The sequence below is a fragment of the Hippoglossus hippoglossus genome, chromosome 8 (assembly GCF_009819705.1).
Source record: "Hippoglossus hippoglossus isolate fHipHip1 chromosome 8, fHipHip1.pri, whole genome shotgun sequence".
NCBI classification, from domain to species: domain Eukaryota; kingdom Metazoa; phylum Chordata; class Actinopteri; order Pleuronectiformes; family Pleuronectidae; genus Hippoglossus; species Hippoglossus hippoglossus.
The window spans coordinates 3,956,580-3,983,167 of NC_047158.1; the positions used below are offsets into that span (position 1 = coordinate 3,956,580).

A 26,588-nucleotide genomic window follows, 5' to 3' on the forward strand; every position below is an offset into this window, starting at 1 on the left:
GATAGCGCAAACAGCATGCCGATAAACAAACACGCGGTACCATGCGCTTGGCAGCAGACATACCTCCTTTATTAAGTCAAGTGAAAAGGTGTGATGGTGTGGGTAGTTTCATAGTCATTATCATGAACTTTCTCCAACATCCAAGTTTGACATCTTGGGCAATGCAGAGAGTACATGAACACACTTATATTTCGTATAGTAAGTGTGACGCTAAAGCCAGCAGCTGGTTAGCTTAAAGGGATATTTCACCTAAAAATGAAAATTCACTCATTATCTACTCACCACTATGCCGATGGAGGGGTGGGTGAAGTGGTTGAGTCCACAAAACACTTTCATAGTTTCAGGGGGAAACAGCGTTGCAAGCAAATCCAATACAATTGAAATAACTGGTGACCGATTCTTCAATTGTAAAAAAAACAACAGAAAAAAACCATAATTTGCCTCCACACTGCTCGTGTGGTGTCACCAAGTGTCGGGAAGCCCCGACATTAAAATTTGACTCGAAATGAGGTCATTTAAACCATGTCTTTAGCCTCGCTAAACCCCGCGCCCTTGGGCAAGAGCTAATGTTCAGTGTGTGCATGTGCAGGTGTACGCAGGATATCACAGGATGAAAAGTAAACTCTTTGCATTTTTTTTAATTTAAATTTAGTAAAAACCAAGACATAACAAGTTTAACACTAAATAGACATGCTTGTAGGTGGATTTGTTTTCCTCTTGGACCTAGCCAGGCTAGCTGTTTCCCTTGTTTCCCTTTTTTGTGTTAAGTTTAGCTAACCAGTTACTAGTTGTAGCTGTATATTAAGAGGAAAATGTGCGTTATCAATTAGACAGCAAACAGGCTTCATGGGAGGTGGAGTGCTGAGTTTGGTGCAATGTGGACACACGATATGTTCAATATTGATAACAAAAATTAATAATGAAGCAACCAGCACTCTAGCAGTCAGTGTGTTTGTGAGTGGGAGGGGGAAGGGCAAAGCATGATTTAACAGTTAGTGCCTGGACCGACTTGAACATTTCTTCTTCTAGTACTTCTTCTACTCCAGGCAGCTGGATGAAACCGCGGATCGAAATTGCAGCAAGGTCATTTTGATAATATGACACAGACACATATGCAGTGGGTACTGCCTTCCATCATGGCAACAACAGTCATAGAATACCTTTCTGTGTGGCTATTTGTTTTCAAAGTAAAAGCACAATGTTTGTTTTGTTGTTGCAATGCTTTGCATCCAGTTGAATTACTGAGTTTTTATTTTGAAAAGCTGTGAACTTGGGTCTGAAGATTAACACACCTCTGAAATAGCTGACATGTTGTGTATGAAAAAATAACAGCAGATACATAAATTATTCAAACTTATAAATAGGCCACATACATGAACAATGATAAAGAAAGTTATGGTTAATTTTATGAAAAACATTAACAATGAAATCTTCATTGGAGATAAACCGTAAACCAGAGGTGTGGACTTGAGTCGCTTGACTTGGACTTGAGTCACGATTTTGATGAAAATGACTTGCAACTCGACTTGGGCTTTAACCCCAATGACTCGAGACTTTACTCGGACTTGACCTCATTTACTTGTAATGACTTGACATATTTCATAGGTCATAATATTAGTTATCTCAGGGTTCCAGCTATGTTTATTTTACAGCGGTGGCCTGTGCTGTATTACCCTGTCGTATGTTCTCACTATGAAGAATGAGAACATTATTACATACTGTAAAAGCTACTCACTCATTCATTCACTCACCCCCACCTTGCACCTCACTCACCCACCCTCTCAAATTAACTTGCTTAAGTAGCTGTAGGATACAGTACCAAAGTAATTATTAAGTAGTGTTCAGAAGCAGTATTCAGTATTTACTCTCATTTGTCTTGTCTGTAAGAGAATGTATGTGTGTAATTAAAAAAAAGTTGCTGTTTTATCAGTGTTTCATTTCTAAAGTTTTCTATGAAAATGATAGACATTTTAAAAGTAATTCACTTTTTTGTGTTAATTTAGTACACAAGTATTACTCTGTAGGCAGGAATGCAAGAGCAATTAGTCGAAGAGTGCACAATGACTTTAGGACTAATAGAAAAATAAGGTGAAGCACTTGGACTTGACTTGGACTTGGTAACCCTTTACTTGGGACTTCTCTGTCTTAATTTGGTAACTGACTCAGGACTTTATCTTTAGGACTTGTTACTTGAAAAACAATGACTTAGTCCCACCTCTGTCGTAAACCAGGTATGATAAACGTAAAGTTTTCTAACTTCACTCTGCACCACAGACTGTTTTTACAGTAAAGCTCTGCGCACAAACAACAAAAAGTGACATTATATTGTAGAACTGTTTGAGGAGTACTCACTAATGACAAGGAGAAATTCTGAAATAGCTCCAGAGCATTAGCAAAGGACAAACAAACAGGCAGGTTTAACGGGCTCTGCGCTAGTTCCCTAAATATCTAAATTTAGTTTTTTTTACCATAAAACTGTAGTGCCGTCATTAGGTCTTGATTTGTAGTACTTTAATGTATACCTGTACAACTGATGACCTTCACATCAGCCGCACTTGGACTTTTTGTGGAAAGCAAACATGTTAAACTAGGAACAAAAGCCTGTTCAAATTGTCATTGTGAGGACATTAGCATTTAGCTTAAAGCTGTGGAATATAGTGCATCAGTGCTGTTGGCTCTTCTCACCTTCCTTCTGTTTTTCCTAACAAATGGCAGTTATAAGGATAAGTTATAAAAAATACAATGCTTACAAGATGTTGAGGTTTTTAGTGTAATTTCAGACTCTTATAGCGGAACACACACAGAGAGGCAAGTTAAAAAGCATATTTAATACAACGTCCAAAACCACTGACGATTATAACAATGGATGTAGACTCCTGGTCGGTAAAGTGAAGCCAATGCAGAAGTGCCTGAAACCTGTATTCTCTTAAATGACCAGCAGAGGGCAATTCCACTGATTCCAAAAATAAATGTGCATGGTCTATGACAGTGATCACTAACCTTTTCAAGCCCAAGGTCACTTTTTAATTCCAAACGTAAGCCGATATCTACCATCCTGATATCTTCCAAAAAAAACACTTATGAGGGTTATATTTATTATTTTTGCAATTTCTGTTTAAGGCTCAATGTACGAGCATTAATGCACACAAAGAAAGGCAGTTATTCAGCTTCATCTATTCAATGCACAATATTTACATTAATAACAATTCATATTTACAGCAATATTTAGCTTCTCACTTCAACAATATGTTCTGCAGAGTTCTGCTACTGCAGCACAATGTTTTTACATTGGCTTTGCCTTTAATATGGACACAAATTAATTTCCCTTAAAATCATTCCTGTGTACTCAAATAAATAAATCCCAGTACTATACAGTATGATGCCGTGCATCTACATCTGCAAATATTTCCCAAAAAAAACACTTTTTTTAAAACAGAAGAATGGATTCTGTCAACAGAAATGCTGGAGTGCTTTTAATTTGAAACACATACAGGAAGTGTTGCAACCATTTATGTTTGTGACATAAATTCAACAGATAAACATTAAAACTCAGGTGGAAGATAAGTTTCTCTGTTTATTCTGCTGTGAACCACAATGTTTATCTGTCTATGTCACAAACGTATGTATTTCAAACACTTCAAAGTAAAAGCACTCCAGCGTTTCACTCTCTGAATCCATTCATTTGTTCTAACGGGGCTTTGATTGTTATCGCAAGACAGGAAGATGCACGTCTTTATACCGTAGTGTGCTGGCATTTAGTCCTGGCTAGTAGTGGACATGCTACCCATGTGAACAACAAACAACCTACACGTAGCTGGTCTCCGGCGCAACCGCCAGTGAGTCTAAGGAGTGAAAACTGTCGATATCAACCAGACGATCGGGAGCGACGGGTTTGCGACCACTGGTCGTAGGTGATCTGGCAGAGAAGTGGTGTATGAGCCGGTTCTTTTATACATAATGATCATAATAATGGCTTGTATTTATATAGCGCCTTTCACAGGATCCAAGGACGCTTATACAGCAGCAGTTGATTGATGAATGAAATGCATGTGGTTGGCAGTAGATGGGCGAAAATAGACACTTACAAACACACACACACACACGCACAGACAGAGCATCCAAAAGCAATCCAAACATTGTTCATAGATCCATAGATAAATAATCCATGACATTAAAAGAAATAGTAAATAAATCCAGCCTGTATTCCAGCTTCCTGGCGAAGTCCTATCGCCATCCAGGGGCTTTTATTTTGAAAATCAAGCCACTATACGGGCTCCCTGGTAAGGTCTAATTACCAACTTCAATTGTATTGGATTCTGCTGCAACATAGTTGACCCCTGAAACTCTTTTGTGTTCTGTTTTGTGGACTCAAACACTTTACCCACCCCTCCATCGCCATATTGGTGAGTAGATACCGAGTGAGTTTTAATTTATCAGTGAACTATCCATTTAAGCTCTGAACGCAGCCCTTGAACAACATTTTTTTAAACTATAGGTCCTATCGGTGAAATAAGAGCACCATGAGAATCACAAGACTTTTTATAAAATAAAAAAAATGTGACTGTAGGAGCAAGTTAAAAAAGTGTTACTTCAAGGCTCCTTCCAGAAATTTCATCTCTGATTTAACATTAGAGTGAATGGAGAGCTCCTTGGTTCTCCTTCTGTTTTAGAGCTCATAGAGCCAAAAGTTTAGGTCTGATAGATTTCACAGAACATTTGAGAACAGCTGAAAAACAAAAAATTGTCAAAAAAGATTTCTTTTGTAGTTTTTTCCCTCTATGTGACCTAAAAGCACGGGACACGTTTCTTCTTTGAAACAAAGCACAGCAGAGGCTGCTGTCGCTGTCCGTGGTGCTGAAAAAGATTGAGAAGCTCCAGAGGTCTCATCTTGAGGCCGACCGATTTAGCAATCGGCCAATGAAATGCTTTCTTTCATAGACATATTGCTATCAGCCATTATGTTTACCAATATGCATCAATATAGACCTGTTTGGCAATTTCACAGAATAAACAACTCAGAAAGATTTGTATATATTAAACTTAAAAAAGATATATGTTTAGTTTTTTTTTATTCAAGTTGTTTGTATTTGGTTGTATTCAAATTTTATTTTATTTATAGATATTTACAATAAAGTTAATGTTTGAACTGTACAATATAAAGCCTTGATTACATTTCCTTGACAAAGTATACATTTTGAAGTTTATTGTTGAAAGGTCTCGGTCAGAAAAGGAAAGAAAAGGAATTTTTCTGGTATTTCTACATCCTACAGGACTACAGACATGATCTGAAGCTAATACAAAATAGGTCTTATTGAAGAAAAATCTTTAATGATGATATAGATGGAATTATGTCATCATGATGGCAATATGAAGTCAGTAGCTGATGCCATATGGTAGTAATGTATCAAATTTTGCAACCAATAACACGAGAGACATGATCTACAATTTAGATTAACTAATACTTTGTCATCATATGGTATGAAAACATAAAAATCATACCACTTCCTGTGGGTATGCATGGCTCCTCCAATGCTTTTCAGTATAATACTGTCAGAGGGCGTCAGCTGAGTAGTAGGTCCTTCAATGTCATTCCAGACGCAGTCACTTTCCCACTGCTAAAAGAATCTCGCCACATGTGAACCAGATCACCTCTCGAATGCAGTTAGATCTAAAATGTGTCTTGGGTGTGTTCACACCTGAACCTAGAGCTGTCGACTTGTGATCGAATCACTCAGAACTGATGTTAATACGAGGTCTGAACAGGACCTCTGTGCTCTCATGTGGCTTGTGTCTGTTTAGCTTGTACTGCAGTAATACAGTGATGACAGTTGATACATTTCTGAGTGATGACCTGAGCTTTGAACACGAATTACATCAAAACAGAACACAGATAGAACATTATAATTCCAAGGTCAAAAAATGGCACCAGTTATTTAAAGTCTTTTAGTGCATTTTAGAATGTGTCTCAGTTTTATCAAATGTTTCTCTACTCTTTTGAACCAACTGACAATTTATTGTTATGTAATCAGTTCCATCTCTAACCCTGCCAATGACAAACATCTCCTGCTTTCTCCTCTGATTCCCCTTTTTTCCTTGTGACATGGGAATGACAAATGGGTCGGTCATGGTTGTCTGTTCTCTTAAGCAGCCACACACTCACACACAGTACATGAACACACACTCTCCTTCACATACACCTCTCTCTCTCTCTCTCTCTCTCTCTTTCTCTCTCTCTCTCTCTCTCTCTCTCTCTCTCTCTCTCTCTCTCTCTCTCACACACACACACACACACCCACACACACTCTCTCTCTCTCTTTAGCAAACACAGACGCATGCACAAATCCTCACAGAGATGGACAATGCATTAGCACATGTAAACACACCCACCCATACACACACTCAGTTAATTAAGTTAACATGCTGACTAAGGAGCTGGGGAGCTCTTTGCAGTATGAGAGTGATAGACGAGGGGACATGTGCACACACAGTAGCCTACACACATGCAAAGTCAACCCGGAGACACCGCTGTTTGTTTTGACATTGCACCAATACAAGGGTGTGTATATGTGTGTGTTTGTGTTTGTGTGTATGTGTGTGTTTGTGGGTATGTGTGTACATATATTCAGTTCACATAACTTCCTTATCACCCCACACTGGACTGAACCCCACCTCCATCCATGACAAGATAGTTGAATGGGTCAACAGTTTCAAATATCTCAGACTGATTGCTTACATCAAACGTAGTATTGATTAACTGAGATCTATAATCAATCCAAGTGCAGACGCCGCATCATACATTAAACAGACTTTCTATATCCTTTGCCTGCTGCTTGTTATACAACCCTTTCTGTTGTACCAACTGTTCTCCCTGTTTCTTTTCAATATTAACCATCTCCAATAAAAGAAACTCATCAGGATTTCACATCCCACATTTTCAATATTATCTGCCTCAACACCCCTAACCTCTCAGATATATATATTATTAATATAATCTCATTATTTAATGTTCAGATTCTGTAATTCAAACATCCTGGGCCTCACTTTCAGGCCATCTCCTCACACTCTGCTGCTTTTGTGCACTCGCCAAACTTCATCTCTCAGATTTTAGGATATTTGTGAAATGGGGTGTATTTCATTATTCCCCAACCAACATTATGTTGTGTCATCCATGTTGCATGTAGACATGCATGCATATATGTACGTATGTGGGTTGGGATATGGGCAGGATCATGAATGCTGGGTGTCTGTGTTGTTGAGTGGATATATATGTTTCTGTGTTGGGTGTGTTCAGATTAAGAAAACTGTCCCCTTGGGACAAAAAAGGCTTATCTATCTGAGGTTAGGTTAAGGTGAAGATGACAGCATGGTGAGGTTAGACCATGCACATCGGGTATACACAGGGGAATATCCAGACCTCTAGGGCAGAACATTAATGGCGGCCATAATGCCACAAAAATCATTGTATATCTTATGGCCACCGTGGCCTTTGTGCCACTGCTAGTGAAGAGCTGTGTGCAGCCCTCTTCGCTCCACTGTCTCTCTCTCTCTTTTTCTTTCTCCCTCACTACGTCGATAGCCTGTTTAAACATCATTTATACCGTCCTCTGCAGGAAGGAAGGGTATGCATTTCATTTACATGATTACGTTGAGTCAGCTCTCTAAAACTTAAATTACTCTACTATGTATGAATACTCACCATGACTTAAGTGTGACTACAACACTTAACTGCTGGAAGGAAACCATTGTGTAATGTTTTCAGTTCCACTTGTGCGTTTACTGCTCCTGAAACTAGAGTGGTTGAATGTTTTTTGGGTTTCCAATTACTTTCCTTTATTTCTATACATTTTAAACTGTGTTTAGCCAGCTTTGATAACACTGTACTTAACTATGCTCTCGCAAATATGGCCAATTCCAATATGGGAGATAAATAGATCCAGAAGAGAGAGGAAAGACAGATAAATGGGAGAAAGAGGCAGTGATGAATTGGTTGGTGTAGTGACTTAGCACAATCAAAAAAACAGGAAAATCGTGTGTGTGTGTGTGTGTGTGTGTTCTGGGTAGAAGATAGGAACAGTGCAGTAAGCAAATTACAGCGAGAATGAGAGAGTGAGCTGAGCAAGAGAGAAACAGGCAGATAGGCCATAACTTACATCAGAGGAGTAGTTAACATTTCAGCAAATACTCATTTGCTTTCTTTTCACAAGTTACATGATAAGAATCGGTCATACGATATGTCTGGGTGTTTAGCACAGAGCCTTGTTAGCATATTAAAGACAAATAAAGACACAGATGCAGCATCCGTGACTAAAGCAGGGCCTGGGAACCTGTGGCCACCTGGCTTCTGACGGCCGACAAGACAATTCATAAGTACAAAGTAGCTTGTTTATGTTAAAAACATCTCACAATAGTAATTAAGCTTTTTGCTGTTATTCCCGGCCTATAGAGGAAACCTGAATGTAGCATAAAAAGGACATCCCCCTCTTTTCTTACTCCCAACCATGGCTAAGGCAAATAGGAGTCCAAACGGAATTGATTTTCAATCAATGAGGGTAAAAAAGGTCAGGGTGAGCATTAACGAAACAAAAAACAAAATCAACTAAATCAGAGTTTTCTAACTGACCTAAATCCAAGAAAAGAAAGAAACTGATTTCAACAAAAAGGGCTTCTAACCCATACAATTACCAGGACTGCTTTTTGAAGATATTTTTAAAACTTACAATGAATATCAATCTGATCAAACACTCTAAGTTAATCACAGCCACTGGTCCAGTCAGCACAGGCACTAGATACTAGAAGAAGAAAACAAAGCAGGTGAATAGCACCAGCCTACGGCAAGAGTGTTAACCAACAAAAACAACACAAGACCACACTATAATAGAAATATTATATATATAACAACATAAAGTAGGCTAGTAGACTAACATGTGCTTCAGATGATCCCTTTTGTTGTTTTATTACGTCTGAAGTGTAGGTCACCATTGACTTCAACTGTATTCGATTTGGCTGCAACAAAGTTTACCCCTGAGACTCCTAAAGTGTTTTATGGACTCAAACACTTCACCCACCCCTCCATCTGCATAGTGGTGAGTAGATAATGAGTGAATTTTCATTTTTTGGTAACTATCCCTTTAAAGCTCCGACAAGGAACATTTCATTTTCGTTGATTTTGGCGCGTCTGTGGACAAAAGCGTTAGTGTTTCCTCTGTTCCAACCTCGGTCCAGACAGCATGTACATTTGTTTTGGAAGGAGTGAAAAAAAGACACACGCTCTCTTTGGATTGTTTTTACTGTTTTTACTGCACGTGTCATATACAAATAAAGATACATAAAATATGAAGCCATTTGTCAGTAAAGACAATATTCTAACAATATTAGAACTTATTTAGCATTGCCATTGAGTATTGAATACATTTATACAGGTACGAAAATCCATTTTCCCCCCCTTCTCTTATTCAGGGCAAATGGAACATTCCACCTGAGACAATACCAATTCACTCAATGTGTAGGGGCTTAAAGTTGGCTGAAATATTATGAAACACACCATTACACACAGCTGTTTGCAGGATAGCGATGACGTAATGTGTCGTATTTCTCATTCTGATCTCATCCACCTTGTTTGTATGAGATGTGGAGTTGGTGAGGTGCTGACTAGGGAGTGCTGGTCTGTAATGGTTGGCCTTTAGCCTAGCATTTAGCCTAGCTTTTAGCCTAGCGCGTAGCCCAGCTCGCTTCCCCTGCTTTTATTTCCTCTCCCTCCACCTAATTAAAGGGTTTTCCAGCCTGACTGTTGTACATTGTTTCTCTGACCTTGTGGATAATCTGTCCCGACCACAGACATTGAGAATAGTGTATAGAAAAATAAAATGTTCTCCCTGATTGTCTTGTTTGCTGTTGTAGGTCACAAAGAGGCAGCAATATAAAAGAAATAAAAATTAAATACCATTTTATAACCAGTTTAGTGTGTCTCTCTTATCAACACACTAATACTTCCATCTCAGCCAAGTGTTAAAGAGGGGTTTGTGATATTTTGCCTTTTTTCTTCTTTTCTTCCTTCTTTGAATTTCCATTCAGGTTTTTATAAATGGAAATGCACTTGTAACGTGTATATGTGCTGTGTGACAGAGCTGGACAGTGTGGCAGCAGGGGAGCATGTCACTGTGAAAACAGTTAGTTATAGCACCACTGTATTTCCCAAATTTATGAACTATTCCTTTAAAACTCATGAGCAAGAAAGCAATGATGGGGGTAAGGGCCTAAACCTGCATTGTTGCCACAGAAAGAGAGAGTCTGCACCTGGATATTTTCCTCCCCCCCCCACACACACTCCCTTTCCTACACATACACACACACACACACACACACACACTCCCTTTCCTACACACACACACACACACACACACACACACACACACACACACACACACACACACACACACACACACACACACACACACACACACACACACACACACACACACACATATATACCCTCTGTGCAGTGCAGGTTCTGCAGCTTGCACTATACTGCAGTGTGGTGCACGGGGACATCTAAGGGCCAAAAGAGAGAAGTACAGGAAAAACACTGCAGTCTCCCCTCCCTTCTCTTCCTTTGTCTCCTCCTCCTCTCCTCTCCAGCCCCTAGCAGCCTTTTTTAAACCCGGGTGTAACCGCTAAAAAAAGGCAATTGACTCCTTATATACCATTGCCAGTAGCTGAGATTGCCGTTCTTTTCCCCGGTGTGTCATGTTTGATGTGTTTTATCTTTATTTCTGTGTCACCTGTATAAGAACAGTGTAAACACCCTTTTGACTTTGTTTTGTTTTTTAAATATATTTAATTTTTGATTCTGACAACAACAAAAAACTGTCTCTGTTATAACATTTTCAGTTTAAAACAAAAATGTTTTTTGGTAAAAATGAAAAATCAAGCTGTCTGACTGTATAAGGACCCTTTCCCAGGTGCACTGGGATTTATAATGGGAGCCTTTATAAAACAGTATGCATGCACGTTGTTTTATAAATCTGATTACTGCTGATGATATCTGATGATATAGATATACATGCGTTTTTATGCTTTTTTGCGCACATAGACTTTTAGTATGATTCCCACTTGTTGTTTTACGAATGAGTCCCCAGATACGGGTACAAGCAAACAAAATATTCCACCATCATGATATTGTCACTTATAGACAGCACTAGATTACACAAATCAAATAATTGCTATAAAACATAAATTTGTAACCTGAGCTGTTTCTGCACCTGATATTGGTGAATAAGTGCATCACTTGTGTGTCGTCTAAGGAATACAAATTTACTACACACCTCTTCATCCAGGATCTCACCCAAACTGCTATGCTTTTTACTGCCTTCCCAGCACAGATGCCACTTTGTAGACACAGTCCAAGCTGCTGGTCGTCATTCATGTTTCATGCAGCAGGTGGCGCAGGGGGACGTCTAACTCCAGAACTCCGGTGGTTACTATTGAGTCTTCAGCTTGTTTTCCGTGCCTTTAGTTTGTTCTAAGCATTACAATTAAATGCAACTTCCTGATCGTCAAGGACCAAACATCTATTAATTCCAACAATCCTCATGTGTGGTGTGGTTAGCCCAGTCTTTGGAGATTTTGGATATTCTTCAAACGAATCCCAAATTCATAAGATTAAGTAGACAGCAATGACTGTCTTCTCATCTGAAAATAGAGTATCAGATAAATCTCCTATTTTTATTTGTTTTGAATTTATAGGACTGGATACCTTTGTAAATGATAGTCCAGTCAAAAAATGTTTGACTAATTTGTAAAGTGTAATTTTACCAATCAATCCAACTCCCCTCCCAGTTCACACTACAATACCCTAGTGTCCTGGTCTTTAGTTGCATAATTCAATTAGAGGAAATATAGTCAAACCAGAAACCTCATGTAGCAACTCGGCTGCAGACACATAGCCATAGATGCCCGAATGGATGCTCGCAACATGCAGCAGGTCCATGCCACAGCCGTCACACATGCAGCCGGTGTGGCCCAGGCAAAAGGCCTTTTTTCTCAGGTTATGTCCACACCAACATGTTTTAGTTTTAAAATGCGTCAATTGTACATTTTACCTTAAAAATGTACAATTAACAACTACTTAAGATGAACTGAGATGAGGCCAAACCAAACTATGTAAAGTATAAATAAATGCACGAGACGATGACATATTAAGTGATACACACTGCAGAGCAAGGGAGATCTATGATGAGCTGACCATCTGGAGCTGAGCCTGGGAGTTGTCCAGTAAAAGCCGGAATGTATAGAGGCCACAGGGTTGATCTAAACAGTCATTTGGAAAGCTTGAGGGGGAACAGATGTGTGTGTGTGTGTGTGTGTGTGTGTGTGTGTGTGTGTGCGTGTGTGTGTGTGTGTGTGTGTGTGTGTGTGTGTGTGTGTGTGTGTGTGTGTGTGTGTGTGTGTTGTTAGAACTAGCAGTCCTCCTTTCCACATTCTCTATTACAACATCTAACTGGGGAAAGTTGCTCTCAGGTCAGCTAGCATTATGGGCCAATCACAGACACACAATCTTTTGGCACTGCGGGAAATGATGTTCCAGGAAATTGCCTAAATTTTGGAAGAAGTGAGCAATTTTCACTCAAAATACAATTCTATTCATTATGTGCTACTCCATGCTCATTATCGACTCATCACTATGCTGATGGGGGGGCGGGTGAAGTGTTGACATTTAGGCTAAAAACATGTAGTAAATGATGCCATTTCGAGTCGAGAATTTGAATGTCGGGGCTTATGGACACTTGGATGATGTCACAGGAGCAGTATGGATGCATTTTATGCTTTTTTATTGTTGTTTTATTATGTTTGATGAAGGAGTCACCAGTTACTTCAATTGTATTGGATTTGGCTGCAACGCTGTTTACCCCTGAAACTCCCAAAGTGTTTTGTGGACTCAAACACTTCACCCATCCCTCCATCCGCATAGTGGTGAGTAGATAATGAGTGAATTTTCAGTTTTCGGTGAACTATCCCTTTAAGTTTCAAGTTTTATTTGTTGTATGTAGGTTAACACAGGGTCAACAGTACAATGAAAAGTGTTCAGCTTCAGCAGTGCAATTAGAGCAATGATGAATTCAAATAAAACAAGGTAAAAAGCTTAATGTATAAAATAAATACAATACTATAAAACAATATACATTGGAGGATGCAAGTGTTAAACCAAAGTGACAACTTTAAACTGTATAGGAATATTTATTGCACATTTTCCTGAGGTGAGTAAGCAAAACAGGGATCTAACCAGATATGCAGAGGGTTGTTGGATATGAACTGAACTGTGATTTCTTAAGTTGGGTGGTGTGTGCAGCCCTGCTCCTGCACTGTCTGCCAGATGGTAATAGAGAGAACAGTCTGTGTGCTGGACGGCTGTGGTCCTTGATGATGCTACGTGCCTTCTGCCGACACCACTGGTGGTAGATGTCCCGGAAGGGCGGGAGCCTGTTTCCTGTGATGTGTTGTACCGCCTCTATTGTAGTTATTTGTGGCTGTGAGCAGAACCGCTCACATACCAGACTGTGATGCAGCCCATCAGTAAGCTCTCGATGGGGCACCGGTAGAATTTTGTGAGGATTCTGGCGTTCATACCAAAAATCCTCAGTTTCCTGGGAAAAGAGAGATGCTGACAGGCTTTCCTGACCATGGTCACTGTGTGGAATAACCAGGAGAGGTCCTCAGTGATGCACACTCAGAGGAATCAGAAGCTGCTCACCCTCTCTATATCAGCATCTTCAATGAGGCTGGAGGGGAGTCCACTTACCATCTTACCATAATACTACAACTACTAATACTTATACTTTATTATTATATTTAAATGAAAAGACAGAAAAAAGAGATTGAATGGTAATATGATAACTTTTGTGCACACCATGCATGTTTCTGTGTTACAAGTGGAATACAACAATCCTGCCTCTGGACCGGGGGCCTGTATCACATGGATACCAACTATCTTAGGGTCCAACTCAGGTTTTCTGGTGTCACAAAGGAGTCTCTCTTTATTTGAACAGAATGTCATTTATAAAACCACATGAGAAGAAGTCTACCTCTTCTGTGTACTTATTTAGTACGTGCTCCAATAATCATAAATCAAACATCATACTAAACTGACAAAAGCTGCTTTCAGACATTAACTCAACTCTGGAGAACCCCAAGACATTCTCTTGAGGGGCGGTGTGTGAGAAGCAAATGTCCAAGTGAAAGCCCCTGGACTTTCCACGTCTCTCTGGGCCAGCTTGCTAGTAAAAACTCAATAAAACAAAATTATCATGCATGTAGAAGACATAGACGAAGATGTCAAGAGAGTTTTTGGTGATAAGAAACTACGCTGGTGTCGATGTGGTGCAATCAAAAACATGTGATCTCTGCAGCTGAATTTTTATATTATGTCCTGCCTCTGCCTGCTTTACTAGTCCTTACCTGACTACACTAAAATCATTTCTGGAGTATTCATATTATGTTTATTCATCACACATTCCATGACTTTTAACAGGCCTTCCTAAAAAGAAACTTAAAACTCATCCGAAACTCAGCCGCAACAGCTTTGACTTGATCTCAAAAGACAGCTCACATCCCCCCTGTTCTTACATCTCTACACCGGCTGCCAATAATTCACAGGATTGATTTTAAATCTCTTAAAGGAGCTGCGCCTAAATACATAACATGTCTGTTCTGTATGTACTGTGAGGCTGTGGCTGAGGGGTAGAGCCGTCTTCCTCCAACCAGAAGGTCGGCAGTTCGATCCCAGTCTTCCCCTTCTGCATGCCGAAGTGTCCTTGGGCAAGATGCTGAACCTCGAACTGCCTCTCATAGAAAACAAAAAAAAGGGCTGCCCATAGATGCACTGTATGAATGTGTGTGTGAATGGGTAAGTGGCAAACTGTACTGTAATGCACTTAGAGAGGTCACCAAGAATAGAAAAGCACTATATAAATACAAACCATTTATCATTTACTAGTGCAATACAACCCTACGAGACCTCTGAGATCCCTGGGGAGTGGTCTGCTGGGGGTACAAAGTCTAAACAAGGAGAAGTAGCTTTTAGTCACTTTACTCCTTTAATTTATTTTCAAATTTTTTAAAGATTTTATCCTATTCATTTGTTTTAATCTCTTTCCCTTTTTTATTTGATTTCTTTTATCTGTGTGTTATTTTGAATGTTCCTGTGAGAGCGGGAGAGCAATGGGTTTTCCTCATCCTGAAAAAGCACTTAGGTTATTACAACGCATAGGGGAGGGGCTCTGTTCTAAACATGGAGGAAAACCTTCCCCTGCTATAGAGTTCAAATTGTAGAGAGCAGCAATAAATTGAGAATTAAACATATGTCAGTGGCTTTTGTTTCCTTCAATTTCTTTGCAACAAAGTTCGCCAAAATCAAACGTAAGACTGTAGTGCTGTGCTGTTCACGTGGTCTTGGTGGGAATGTGTTCCATAATATGGTTGCTGACACGATATCAACACATGTACTTCTGTTCATGTGAATCAACATGAAATACGAATGGGTCAAAGTTTGCATGTATGTGTGTGCATTCTCAACTTTGGCGTGGGAAGCAGCTTACTCATCTGGCGGACCCCATTTTGTGCGTACGCAACAGTTTTAAATAAGGTCCCTGTTCTTACTTACTTGAATTGAAACCTCTGAGCTCCAGGTTTACTTCTTTTACATTTCACATAAAATTGGTAAATAATTCACTGTTTAATATTATTTCATTTAGACCCGTTCTTACATTTTAAAACATGAAACTGCATACAGGAAGTATTTGTGGAATTACATATATTTGTGTTTTACAGCGACTATGGTCAAATGAATTAACATTGTGCTATATGAGTAGGAAAATATTCAATAAGTTCTGCAGTGAGGTGTTAGCAACATTTTCTGTAAGTTCATGTCCCCTTTTGTTTAGAGGGTCATACCTGGGACCTACATCACTGACCCCAGTGACAGATGGATAATAGATCTGAAGTACTGCCTTGGAAGCTCCAACTCTGTTCTGTGCATACGAAACAGGTACAAATAAAGCCCCAGAACATGAAAATAACTGTAAACGAAAACTAGAAAACTATTTTGGCTTCATTTTGTGTCATCCATATACGCCTTAAGTCCATCATTGCATCGTTGCACTGTATCATGGAAAAGGGTGATGATATGTAAGCCACCCCCCAAGCATATGTAAAGACATAATATATTCAAGTAACCCTAACCCTATCAAAACGAATTATTGCTCATTGCAGGTTAAAGTTTCCTCACATTGGAACACTCTCTTTATCCAAACATGCCATAGTCCATCTGAAGCCTGTGGCTGTTGTCTTGGATTAAAATGTTGTAGAAACGTCTGAAAAATATGTGGCTGTCAAAAACACATGCAAAGGGTCAGGTTTCAAACACAGGAGAGAATGCTGAATGCGTGCCTAATCTGGGACAAACAATTCCCACCAGGCTGGCAGGAAGCACGGCGGGTCAAGAGCAAGCCAATTAGCCCTGCCGTCCCTGATGGGACCTGGAAGAAACAACAACAGGGGTCCCATCCATTGTTGGTCCTGTAGTCTTTGCATCCAGGTTCAGTGATATATATATATATATATATATATATATATATATATATATATATTCCAACCTTTTTGCATTACTCCATCCCAGCCTTCCAAGTGCAGTCTGGCCCCACACTGTTCAATCTTGGGAGTTTGTTCATTAAATTCTTAATTCGATTTTTGTGTTATTGTGCAACTAACCCCGAACCCCCCCATACAATGCTTATAATGCTCATAAATGTAGGATTAATTACAGGGCTGTGATTTAATGCAGTATTAGCATTAGTTTTTGCTATAGGTTGTTGTTTGTCCTAAAGCAGGGGCAGAGGCAGAGGCTGGTGTACAAAATCTATTTTGCTCTCTGAAATAGTTTCCAAAGGGAGTTATTATTGTGCTTTGGTAAATAATTCATATTCTGCTGGCTGACCTTGGCACTCTATGAAGTCTAAAATGCCTGACACAAAAGTTGAGTAAAAGTTACTTGGAGGGATGTTTCGTGTTGCTCTTTGGTTCAGGCTGTGTTATTTAGCTGTTGTAGAGTAGGCCCATTATTTTCACCATAACCTGGCAGTTTACTGATTAATTGATTTACTAATCTGTAATGTCTGTCATATTTGAGTCCTACACAAATCAAAACAAATGAAAAACCAATGGAAGATAAATAAAAACATATTCTCAAGACAAGAAATGGGGAAAAAAGAGTCTACCAGTTTAACTTAAGTTCTTCAAGTTTGTCCAGCTTAGAATATTTACATCTGTTGATTTATTCCAAATCTCCACAACTCAAATTTATTACAGTAAATGTAATTTTGTTATTTTACTCCAAGTCTAACAGAATGTGTCTGAGGTGCAGACCTGTCATGGTGTGCAAGTTTAAGAAGACCATGTAGCTATTTTCATATGGGGGAAAAGTTGAATTTCTGGGGGATTTGCAATGCATGTTGGTATGTGAATATAACCCTGATTCTAGATAACTACATTTGACAGGATGAGTAAAGAGACATTTAGTCAACTGAAGCCATGAGAATTTCTTTGAATTTTTGTTGAAGCAAAAGACTGAATTGAATTGTTGGCTCAATTTCTATTTTCACAATGCTGATGATTTCAGTTTCTATAGCAACTTGTAAATGTTTTTTTTTTTTTTACAATGATGACACAGGGGGAATGTTCTGTGTAATATTAGAGGGAGATAAGAGGAGTATGAACTTACTCATAACGAAGACTGTTGGGATTTTTAAAGTCTGATACTGCTTTCAAAATTACAATTACAATTAACATCCTGAAACATTCAGGCACAAAACTATTATAAATAAAAGATTTTGTGTCCACCTGAATGACATGAATGACATACACTCAAAACAAATGTTTTGGCTGTAAGAGCAAAGGGGTAAGAATCTGATAATAGTCTTCGCTGTAGTAACTGTTGTTTTCACAACATGACAAGAAACAACGTAACACGCACTAAAGATGCACAGCAAGTTTCCATCCAGAATATTTTATTCAAAATACACATCAGTGTGAAATAGTGCATGCTGGGAAATCTGCCATTGAGGCAGTTTCTTATGGACTGAAGGGTTGGAAGTCCTTAAACAAACTTCCAGGCATTATATGGAAATGACATTGTATTGATTTGCTCCTTGTCTTTTTTGTTTAGTGTTCTTGTTTTTTTGTCCTCTTTGTGAAGCACTCAACGGCTGTTCTGAAAGGTGCTGTATAACTAAAGTTATTATTATTATTTATTAGTATGACTGTCTAAAGCTAAAGAGTTCATTCTTTTAATGAACTCATCAAAGTTTGGTCAGAGGAAACATTATCAGCATAACACTAAGAAAACATGATTCACAATAAATTGCAATTTTTGCAAACTTTGTTCCCATCACCTGTTTTGTGTGATTTGGAAACATCAACTCTCCATTCAAGTAGAAACATGAAAAAGGAGACGGCTCCTGCTTGTGGGTCTGGTTAGATGGTAACGTGTACCTCGAAGCGCATGAAGCATTTTTCCATGTGTGATCATGTTCATATTTATAGAGTTTCTTTTCTGTTTCAATCACATTGTCGCTATCATTATCAAACGATTAAGTAGCGTGCGTAAAACAGTCCTGTTGGCTGTGTGGCCGAGCTGAGGTTGGATGAATCAGCAGTCACATAACTGTTCGCTCCTCCAAGGAAGAGGGAGGGTCAGGGATTATGGAATCTGTGCTCGGGGGTGGGGGGGGGGGGGGGGGGGGGGAGATGTTGAGGGTCGCGCCTCTCTTCTGTAAACTCGTCGGACTGCTCGCCGTTACCAAGAACACACTTCTCTGCGCGCGCTCTGTCTCCCTGAGCCCGTGCGTAAACGTAGAGTGGAAAATGAACTCTGTAGTGAAATGGGCGCTCGTCTTCCTTGTGTTCGTCTCCATCGTCCTTAACATCGTTCTGATTGGCAATCCCTCGAGCAGGGCACCCAAATGTTCCGCTCAGCGCGTCCACCCGCTGCGGGGCAAGCACGACGACCACAGCCTTGTGTTCGCGGACCTCACCCAGGAGGAGTACTCGCAGGTCCAGCAGTACATGCTCCATCAGAAAGACTTGGACATATCCACCAACCAACTCACCAAACCATCTGAAAATTTCTTGTTCTTAATAGACCTCTCCTTGCCAAAGAAAGCTGACGCGCTGGCTTACTTAGACGGCAATGGTCCCAAGCCAGTGAGGGGGGCGACGGTGGTCGTGTTCCACGGGGCCCAGGGCTACATCAAGGAGTACCTTGTGGGGCCTCTTCCTAACCCCACAGCCCACAGAGATGTCACCACAGAGAGGTACAAGACGGAGCTGCCCATCAATGCGCGCACGGTCACTGTCGGTGAATACGCTTTGCTTTTCCGGTTGTTGGAGGTCGAAGTTTTTTCCCAGCTGGAGAAGCTCCTGAAAGAGAGTTTCAACGCTGAGGGCAAGAAGCTGAACGCGTTTGAGCAGATGCCCCGCGGAGTCCGGTCCGGGGACAGACAGACCTGGATCGCCTTCCACAGGGATGTTAGCAGCATGTACATCCACCCGGTGGGCTTCGAGGTGCTGGTCAACCACAAGAGCGTCAACGCGTCCGACTGGAAGGTCGAGCGGCTGCTTTATAACGGTCAATACTTTGACACTGTGGGAGATCTTCAAAAGAAATATGACAGTGGCTCCGTCGAGAAGATAGTATACAAGAAGTCCCTTGATTATGGCTCTCTGAAACCCAGGACCAAGCCCCTGCAAGTGGCCCCGCAGCAGTTTTACATGGAGGGGAAGCGCTTCAGTGTGAACCACAACCAGGTCCTGTACCTGGACTGGAGCTTCGCCTTCGGGATGAGCTCTCTCACGGGCATGAGGGTGTTTGATGTTCGGTTCAAGGGTGAGAGGATAGCCTACGAGCTGAGCGTGCAAGAGGCCATGTCGGTGTATGGCTCCGTAACACCGGGGATGATCATCACCAAGTTTTTTGATTCAAGCATCGGTATAGGGCGCTTTGCGCACGAACTGGTCCGTGGCGTGGATTGTCCCTACGCCGCCACCTACGTTGACACATATCGCTACATCGATGTCCCAGTCCCCGTCAGATTCAGGAATTCGATCTGCATCTTTGAGCACAACATGGGTCAGCCCCTGCGGAGGCACTTCGCGGACTTTTTCCACAACAGTTATGGAGGGATGGTGAACAGCGCCTTAGTGATCAGAACGATCACAGCTATAGGAAACTACGACTACATGTGGGATTTCATCTTCTACCAGACCGGAGCAGTGGAGGCCAAGGTGCACGCCACTGGCTACATCTCCTCCTCTTACCTGGTGAACGGCAGTCTGAGACACGGGCACCAGGTGGCGGAAAATGTCCTGGGAAACATCCACACCCACTTCATCAACTTCAAAGTGGACTTGGATTTGTTGGGTGAGAGGCAGTATCCAGGGCCGGCCCAAGCCTTTATGGGGCCCCTAGTAGAATTGGATTTGAGGGACCCCTTCACCTTGGTGCTGCCAATACTTAAATCTATTATCAGTGCTAGATCATTTTCACATGATATTGTGTTTTGCATGATTACAATTGACATAATATATGAAATAAATTAACTCCAGCCTTCTTATTGGACATTTAAAAGCTATAGTTTGGTTATGCTTAGAGCCATCTTATGCAGCACCACATTAAAACCTGCTTATCGGTACAGGGAGGTATAAACAGTATAAAGCTGGTCAAAGAGAAAAGGCTGATATTATTTTACCATAACGTTTGGTTTAGAAAAATGAAAAGATTGATATGTCCATCGTGGCCACGGGACGCCTTGACCAGGGTTCGGCCGTAGCCAGGATGATAGAATCATTAAGGTCATGAGTTCAAGGTGGCTTACCAAGGGGCCTTCTTATGTAATGGTAATTTAGTGGGATCCTTGTATGTAGCAGCTTCTCTTTTTGACAGCCACTCACCTCAAAAGCTCTCCTGCTCCTATAGAGTAAAAACTAGATGCCCCTTTGTCTGTTATCAGAAGCTGATGTTATAACCTATGCGCTAAATAGATTTGATAAAGGGCAAGCAATCCGTTTGATTTCCAACCTGGGATTAACCATTTTAAATCCCAGACCTTGTCTTTTGAGGTGAAACTGATGCAGGAACAGATTTGATCAGTGTATTATATGCAGACTGCAAAGCCTAAAACAAAGTGGCTTTGAAATGCTCCATAGAGCTGGGGATGAGGAGAACGTCCGAGTTGGCAATAATTATTTTTGGGTGGATCAATATACATAGTCAGTATTTGTAGACAGAAAAATATTGATCAGTACAGCTTTAGATTAATTTAAAAAGGGAACAGAATTTAAAAGAAATTAACCCGTCACATGATGCTAAAAGAGAATCCAAACCAAACAACTGAATGCAATGTTATTACAAACATTTTTGCATTGTTCCTCTGCAGGAGTGAAGAATGTATTCCAGACGAAAGACATGGAGTTTGTTAACGTGTCTCTGCCATGGATGCCTGATCACTATGCTATGGTCCCTCAGCTGGTGGAGAATCAACTCAACACAGAGAAGGTTTGCCTTTATCTTTATTCACTTCCTTTGTTTTTAACTTGGGTTTTAAAGAGCAGGAGTCGTGAGTAACACTCTGTAACAAAGGTCTATTAAGAAATTCATCCCTGGACTGGGGGGGGGGGAGATGTGTTATTTGACCTTTAAAAACAAACATAAAAATCACTGAATGTATGCTTTATTATCCAGGGATTGTAAAAGTTAGCTAAAGTTATATAAGTATTTCATGCATCAGTTGTACACATTATAATCTTCATACTCAAACATTCATTTCTCGAAACGCTACACAAACTTTACATCATGACCTTCATGAAGGAGAATTGCTGTATTAAACTGCAATAATGTCAGCAAGGTGTTCCTAGCTATTCATATTAAACTACCAACTGAGTGTATGTATGGTTTCATAGTTGTGCCTCCTTTCAATATTTCAATGTTTGCCACATTAAAAAATGACTAGAGCTGCTTTCAGCACTGAACTCAAGATATTCTCCTGAAATGCTCAGAGTGATAGGCTCCAGAGTTTCTCTAGAGTTTCTCCTGCCAGGCCCCTTAGTAAAAACTCCAGAGAAAGTCTTAATGAGCCCAGAATGTCCTCTGCATGATTCATTGATGATGTTTCTAACACAAGACGGATGTAAAAAAAAAAAAAGAATACAATGAGAAAAAGTGTTGCCACATACACTGACACTGACATCAGACAAATATTAGTTGGTGGAAGCAAACAAATGTGTGTAATACTGGACTCAGTTCAGCACAAAGACCCAAGATCACAGATCTATAGAATCTATATCAGCAGAATGGTCATCATCATGGGATAGGAAACCCTTGTGATCACTGAACACTTGTTTCTTCCTCATCCTTCCATTCACGCACTCCTCTTTCAGTGTCAGTGCTTCAATCACACAACATTATGCATGAGTGTCCACGCAGTACTTTTATATTAAGAGCAATTGGACCGATTACTTCACACATCAGTATAAAAGCGTCTGCCAAGTGAGTACATATTAATGTCACTGTAGTTTTATGGGCAGATGGTTATTCTTTATCACTTATTACTTTATTGGTTTTATTACTTTCTTATGTTCTGTTTTTGTGGCAGCAAACAAAGCAACTCTTAAATTGTGACCATGGGAATAATGTCCACTGTGACCCTTCCACAGGAGGCAGCCCTGCGTTACAACACCAAGACTCCTCGCTACCTCCATATCGCCAGTGACAAGTTGAACCGCTGGGGTCACCAGCGTTCCTACAGGCTGCAGGTGTACAGCTTTGCAGGTGACCCCCTTCCAGAGAGCCAGGCTGAGGAGAGGGCCATGTCCTGGGCCAGGTGAGACTGGACAGCTGCAGAGTAACCCTCTCATCCTTAAATGTTCATGACTGAAAACATGTCATTGTCCCATGATTAAAAGTTAAGTCAGATTCAAGATACCCATGGGGCTATGACATATGAAACCCAGCAGCCTCAATTTGCTGTATTAACTATGCTATTGAAAGATCACAGTCAGTACTTGGTCTGGGAAGTAACAATTATAGGATGAGCCCCCCTGTGGAGAGGGAAGGCTTGGAAACAGAGGGTGTGCCTGTGTTTCAATGTGGACATTTGTTCAAAGCACGAAGCACTTTGGAAGATATTCGTGAGAATTGGATATAACGACTGTATGTTTGAAACTTCTTCTGTTTATTCTGCTTCCAGCTTTGCTCCAGGCGTGTCCGTTAAAACACGGACTCCCGGATTACTCTTCTCTTATGCTACAGATAAAAACTAACAACAATCTCTTGAAAGAAACTCAAGCAGCAATACCAGTAAAATCCACAAAATTTCTAAAATAACTTTTTTGAATTCAGATTGGGGCTTATGTTTGTGATTAAACAGATTGGATTATGGGATATTATTGGACAGTTTTTTTTGACATTTTATAGACAACATTATTAATCAGGATCAACAGATTCATATTCTACTCTGGGCTGTAATTGAATACATATCCTATAGTTTTATCACAAAAGCAGTGAAAAAGCAGTAAACACACCAAACGTCACCAGTAAACACGTTTGCTGTTTTATGCTTTAGTTGCATCCCATGCATTCTCAGTAAGGTCAGATAATGCTGACGCCATTAGTGCAATGTAAGGAAATTCAGTTTGCTGTTGTCCTGTAGTGACCACTCTATCTGCACCTCCTCTGTCTGTCTCCAGGTATAAGGTTGCCATTACAAAGCATAAGGACTCAGAGCAGACCAGCAGCAGTCTGTACAATCAAAACAACGTCTGGACTCCAGCCGTTGACTTCAGCAAGTACATTGAAGACAACGAAAGCATTGAAAATGAGGTGTATTTATATGGAATCTATAAGTAAAACTAATAACATAATACAAAAAATTGTAAACCTCAAATCAGACAACATAGCTAAAGGAATTTGTGTGATGTGTATGTGTCCGCAGGACCTGGTTGCCTGGGTGACCGCCGGTTTCCTCCATATACCACATTCAGAGGACATCCCCAATACGGTAACTGTGGGTAATGGGGGTGGGGTCCTGCTGCGGCCCCACAACTACTTTGATGAGGATCCATCCATAAACTCTCCTGATGGAGTGTACTTTGGCCCCGGCAGCGAGACTAGCTGTGACACCAACAGGATGGCCTGCCTTGCTCAAGAGCCCTGCAGCCCCGTGCTAGAGCCCTTCACTTACCATGGCTTTGATGGAGTCATGAAGTTTGAGGATTGGGTCTGATTTATTGACCACTGCTAGGTAATAGCTTCCCAGACTTGGGGATTTCAGAGATGGGCTGATTTAGTAATCTATGCATAAAGACGTATGTGCCAGTTTGAACATGATTATAGAGGCAAATTGGAATGGTTCATTATTTGTGCTGCATGTGTTTTAAAGCTGCACTGTAGACAAGTAATTGAGCAAAGGAATGTTTCATTATTTTGGAGAATATGTTAATGAGCTTTTTTCTGGGTGTGAGAATATTGATACCACACTCATACCTGTATGTCAGACCTAGAATCGGGAGGTGGTTAGCCTAGCTTAGCATGAAGACTGGAAGCAGGAGGAAACAGCAAGCCTGGCTCTGTCCAAACTTAATAAATACGCCCATCAAGGATGGGGATAAACATAAAACTTCAGAAAAATTGAATAAACCAGAAATAAATGTTAGTGCTTTAATAACCAACCAACAATGCCCTGCACTACCAGTGTTTTGGAAACTACAGTTTTCCCATTATTAATGTTCACTTCTACTGGAGGCACAACGTTAACAACAACACTTTCATTTCATACATTTCATTTCATTTAGCTGACGCTTTTATCCAAAGCGACTTACAATAAGTGCATTCAACCATGAGGGTACAAGAATCAAGAAAGTACAACTTTGTTCAAGAAAGCCAAACTACAAAGTGCTATATGTAAGTGCCATATAAGTGCTACTATATATATTTCTTTTTAATCTTAAAATGTTGTATTCAAGGTATAGTCGGAAGAGATGTGTTTTTAGTTTGCGGCAGAAGATTTGTAGACTTTCTGCTGTCCTGATGTCAATGGGGAGCTCGTTCCACCATTTTGGAGCCAGGACAGCAAACAGTCGTGATTTTGTTGAGTGGCTAGCTGTCCCTCTCAGTGAGGGAGCAACAAACAGATTGGCAGGTGCAGAGCGGAGTGGACGGGCGTGGGTGTAAGGTTTGACCATGTCCTGGATGTAGACTGGACCCGATCCGTTCGCAGCACGGTACGCAAGTACTAGTGTTTTGAAACGGATGCGGGCAGCCACTGGTAACCAGTGAAGGGAGCAGAGGAGCAAAGTAGTGTGAGTGAACTTAGGTAGGTTGAAGACCAGTGGAGCTGCTGCATCCTGGATGAGCTGCAGACGTCGGATGGCACTAGCAGGTAGACCAGCCAGGAGCGAGTTGCAATAATAATACGGAAGAAGTATGATGTTTCCAAACTTTTCTTTGCATTTTACTGCTTGGACGTAGTGTAACATTCATTATGGCTGGCTTGCTTAAGTGTTAATTACAGTATATAATTTTTCAGACCTGGACTGAGCTCTGGACAATATCCAGAGAATGCAATGAGAAGGCTCCAGATATTCTCCAGTTTCTCTAGCGTTTGGTGATAAGCTGGTGTCATGAAAATCTCCTGTTGTATTTTTCATATGTGAAGGGAAAACCCCATAGTCTGCACATTGTTTATAGTCCGTGTATAAAAATGGCTTATGTGTCATATTATACTTCAGTGGAGTAAGAGCTTGAAAATAGTGCAGTTCCATTTACCTCATCAAGAAACAGGTTTTGAATTGAGTCATTGCACCAAAATCGGAATGTCCCGCTTTATGCTGTATGTTTGTTTTTAACCGACCATTGCTCAGTGAGCTTTAAAGGTGCTGTCGGTGTATTTGAAGTTTGAACAGAAGCAGACTCCCCTGCCTCCTTTCTTTATTCTGAGCTAGGCTAACCAGGTTCTGACTCCACCGCTGTACTTAAATACCTGAGATCTTTATAGATCTTTTCCTCTTACTGTTGCAACTAAAATAAGTGCCTTTCCAAAAAAAAGGGTAGGTGATTGATAAATTCATGGCCCAAAGTCGGAGAAGAGTTGTGTAGCTCTCATTAAATGCACATGTAGTTAAACTCTTTGAGTGATTATGCAGAAATATTGTTAAAGGTGACGATGACACTGCTGGCGAAACCAAAAGTAGAATTTTAAAGTTTACAACTGAAAGAAAGAAAAATCCAAGCCCTTTGCTTCTGACCTCCATCCAAAACACATGAACTCAAGTGAGAGATTTGGGAAGAGGAGGACAGAATCACCACCTGTGTACCCATGGCTCATTCAAGGGTAAGAAAGCACCGAATATTATCATTATGAATGTAAACTAGTTTGAGCCATAACGTGTCTTCCTGCCTATCATCATAAATGACTCTAGTCACATGCCATGAGTGAACAAGCAGAGTAGGCAAAAAGATGACGGACAGGTTGGCCATCCAATCATTT

At 40.5% G+C, this 26,588-nt stretch overlaps 1 protein-coding gene and 1 long non-coding RNA gene across 2 annotated transcripts; both read left to right on the forward strand.

Moving 5' to 3' along the window:
• The first annotated feature begins 6,559 nt into the window (after nucleotides 1–6,559).
• Nucleotides 6,560–12,844, forward strand: LOC117766947. The gene is made up of 3 exons (XR_004614795.1): nucleotides 6,560–6,570; nucleotides 10,531–10,534; nucleotides 12,732–12,844. It is a non-coding gene; the product is annotated as an uncharacterized LOC117766947 (long non-coding RNA).
• Nucleotides 12,845–18,800: 5,956 nt separating this feature from the next.
• On the forward strand, nucleotides 18,801–24,987 carry aoc2 (amine oxidase copper containing 2). The gene is made up of 5 exons (XM_034594285.1): nucleotides 18,801–20,467; nucleotides 21,483–21,601; nucleotides 22,759–22,925; nucleotides 23,791–23,923; nucleotides 24,036–24,987. Exons 1-5 carry the CDS (start codon nucleotides 18,913–18,915, stop codon nucleotides 24,324–24,326), a joined length of 2,265 nt encoding a protein of 754 aa, XP_034450176.1. The 5' UTR covers nucleotides 18,801–18,912; the 3' UTR covers nucleotides 24,327–24,987.
• The last annotated feature ends 1,601 nt before the right edge of the window (nucleotides 24,988–26,588 follow it).

Bases quoted from the DNA above. Each gene is read 5' to 3' on its own strand.
- aoc2 (XM_034594285.1), top strand. From the start codon at position 18,913: ATGAACTCTGTAGTGAAATGGGCGCTCGTCTTCCTTGTGTTCGTCTCC. The intron at 21,602-22,758 runs GTTTGCCTTTAT...ACCCTTCCACAG, and splicing joins ATCAACTCAACACAGAGAAG to GAGGCAGCCCTGCGTTACAA. The intron at 22,926-23,790 runs GTGAGACTGGAC...GTCTGTCTCCAG, and splicing joins AGGGCCATGTCCTGGGCCAG to GTATAAGGTTGCCATTACAA.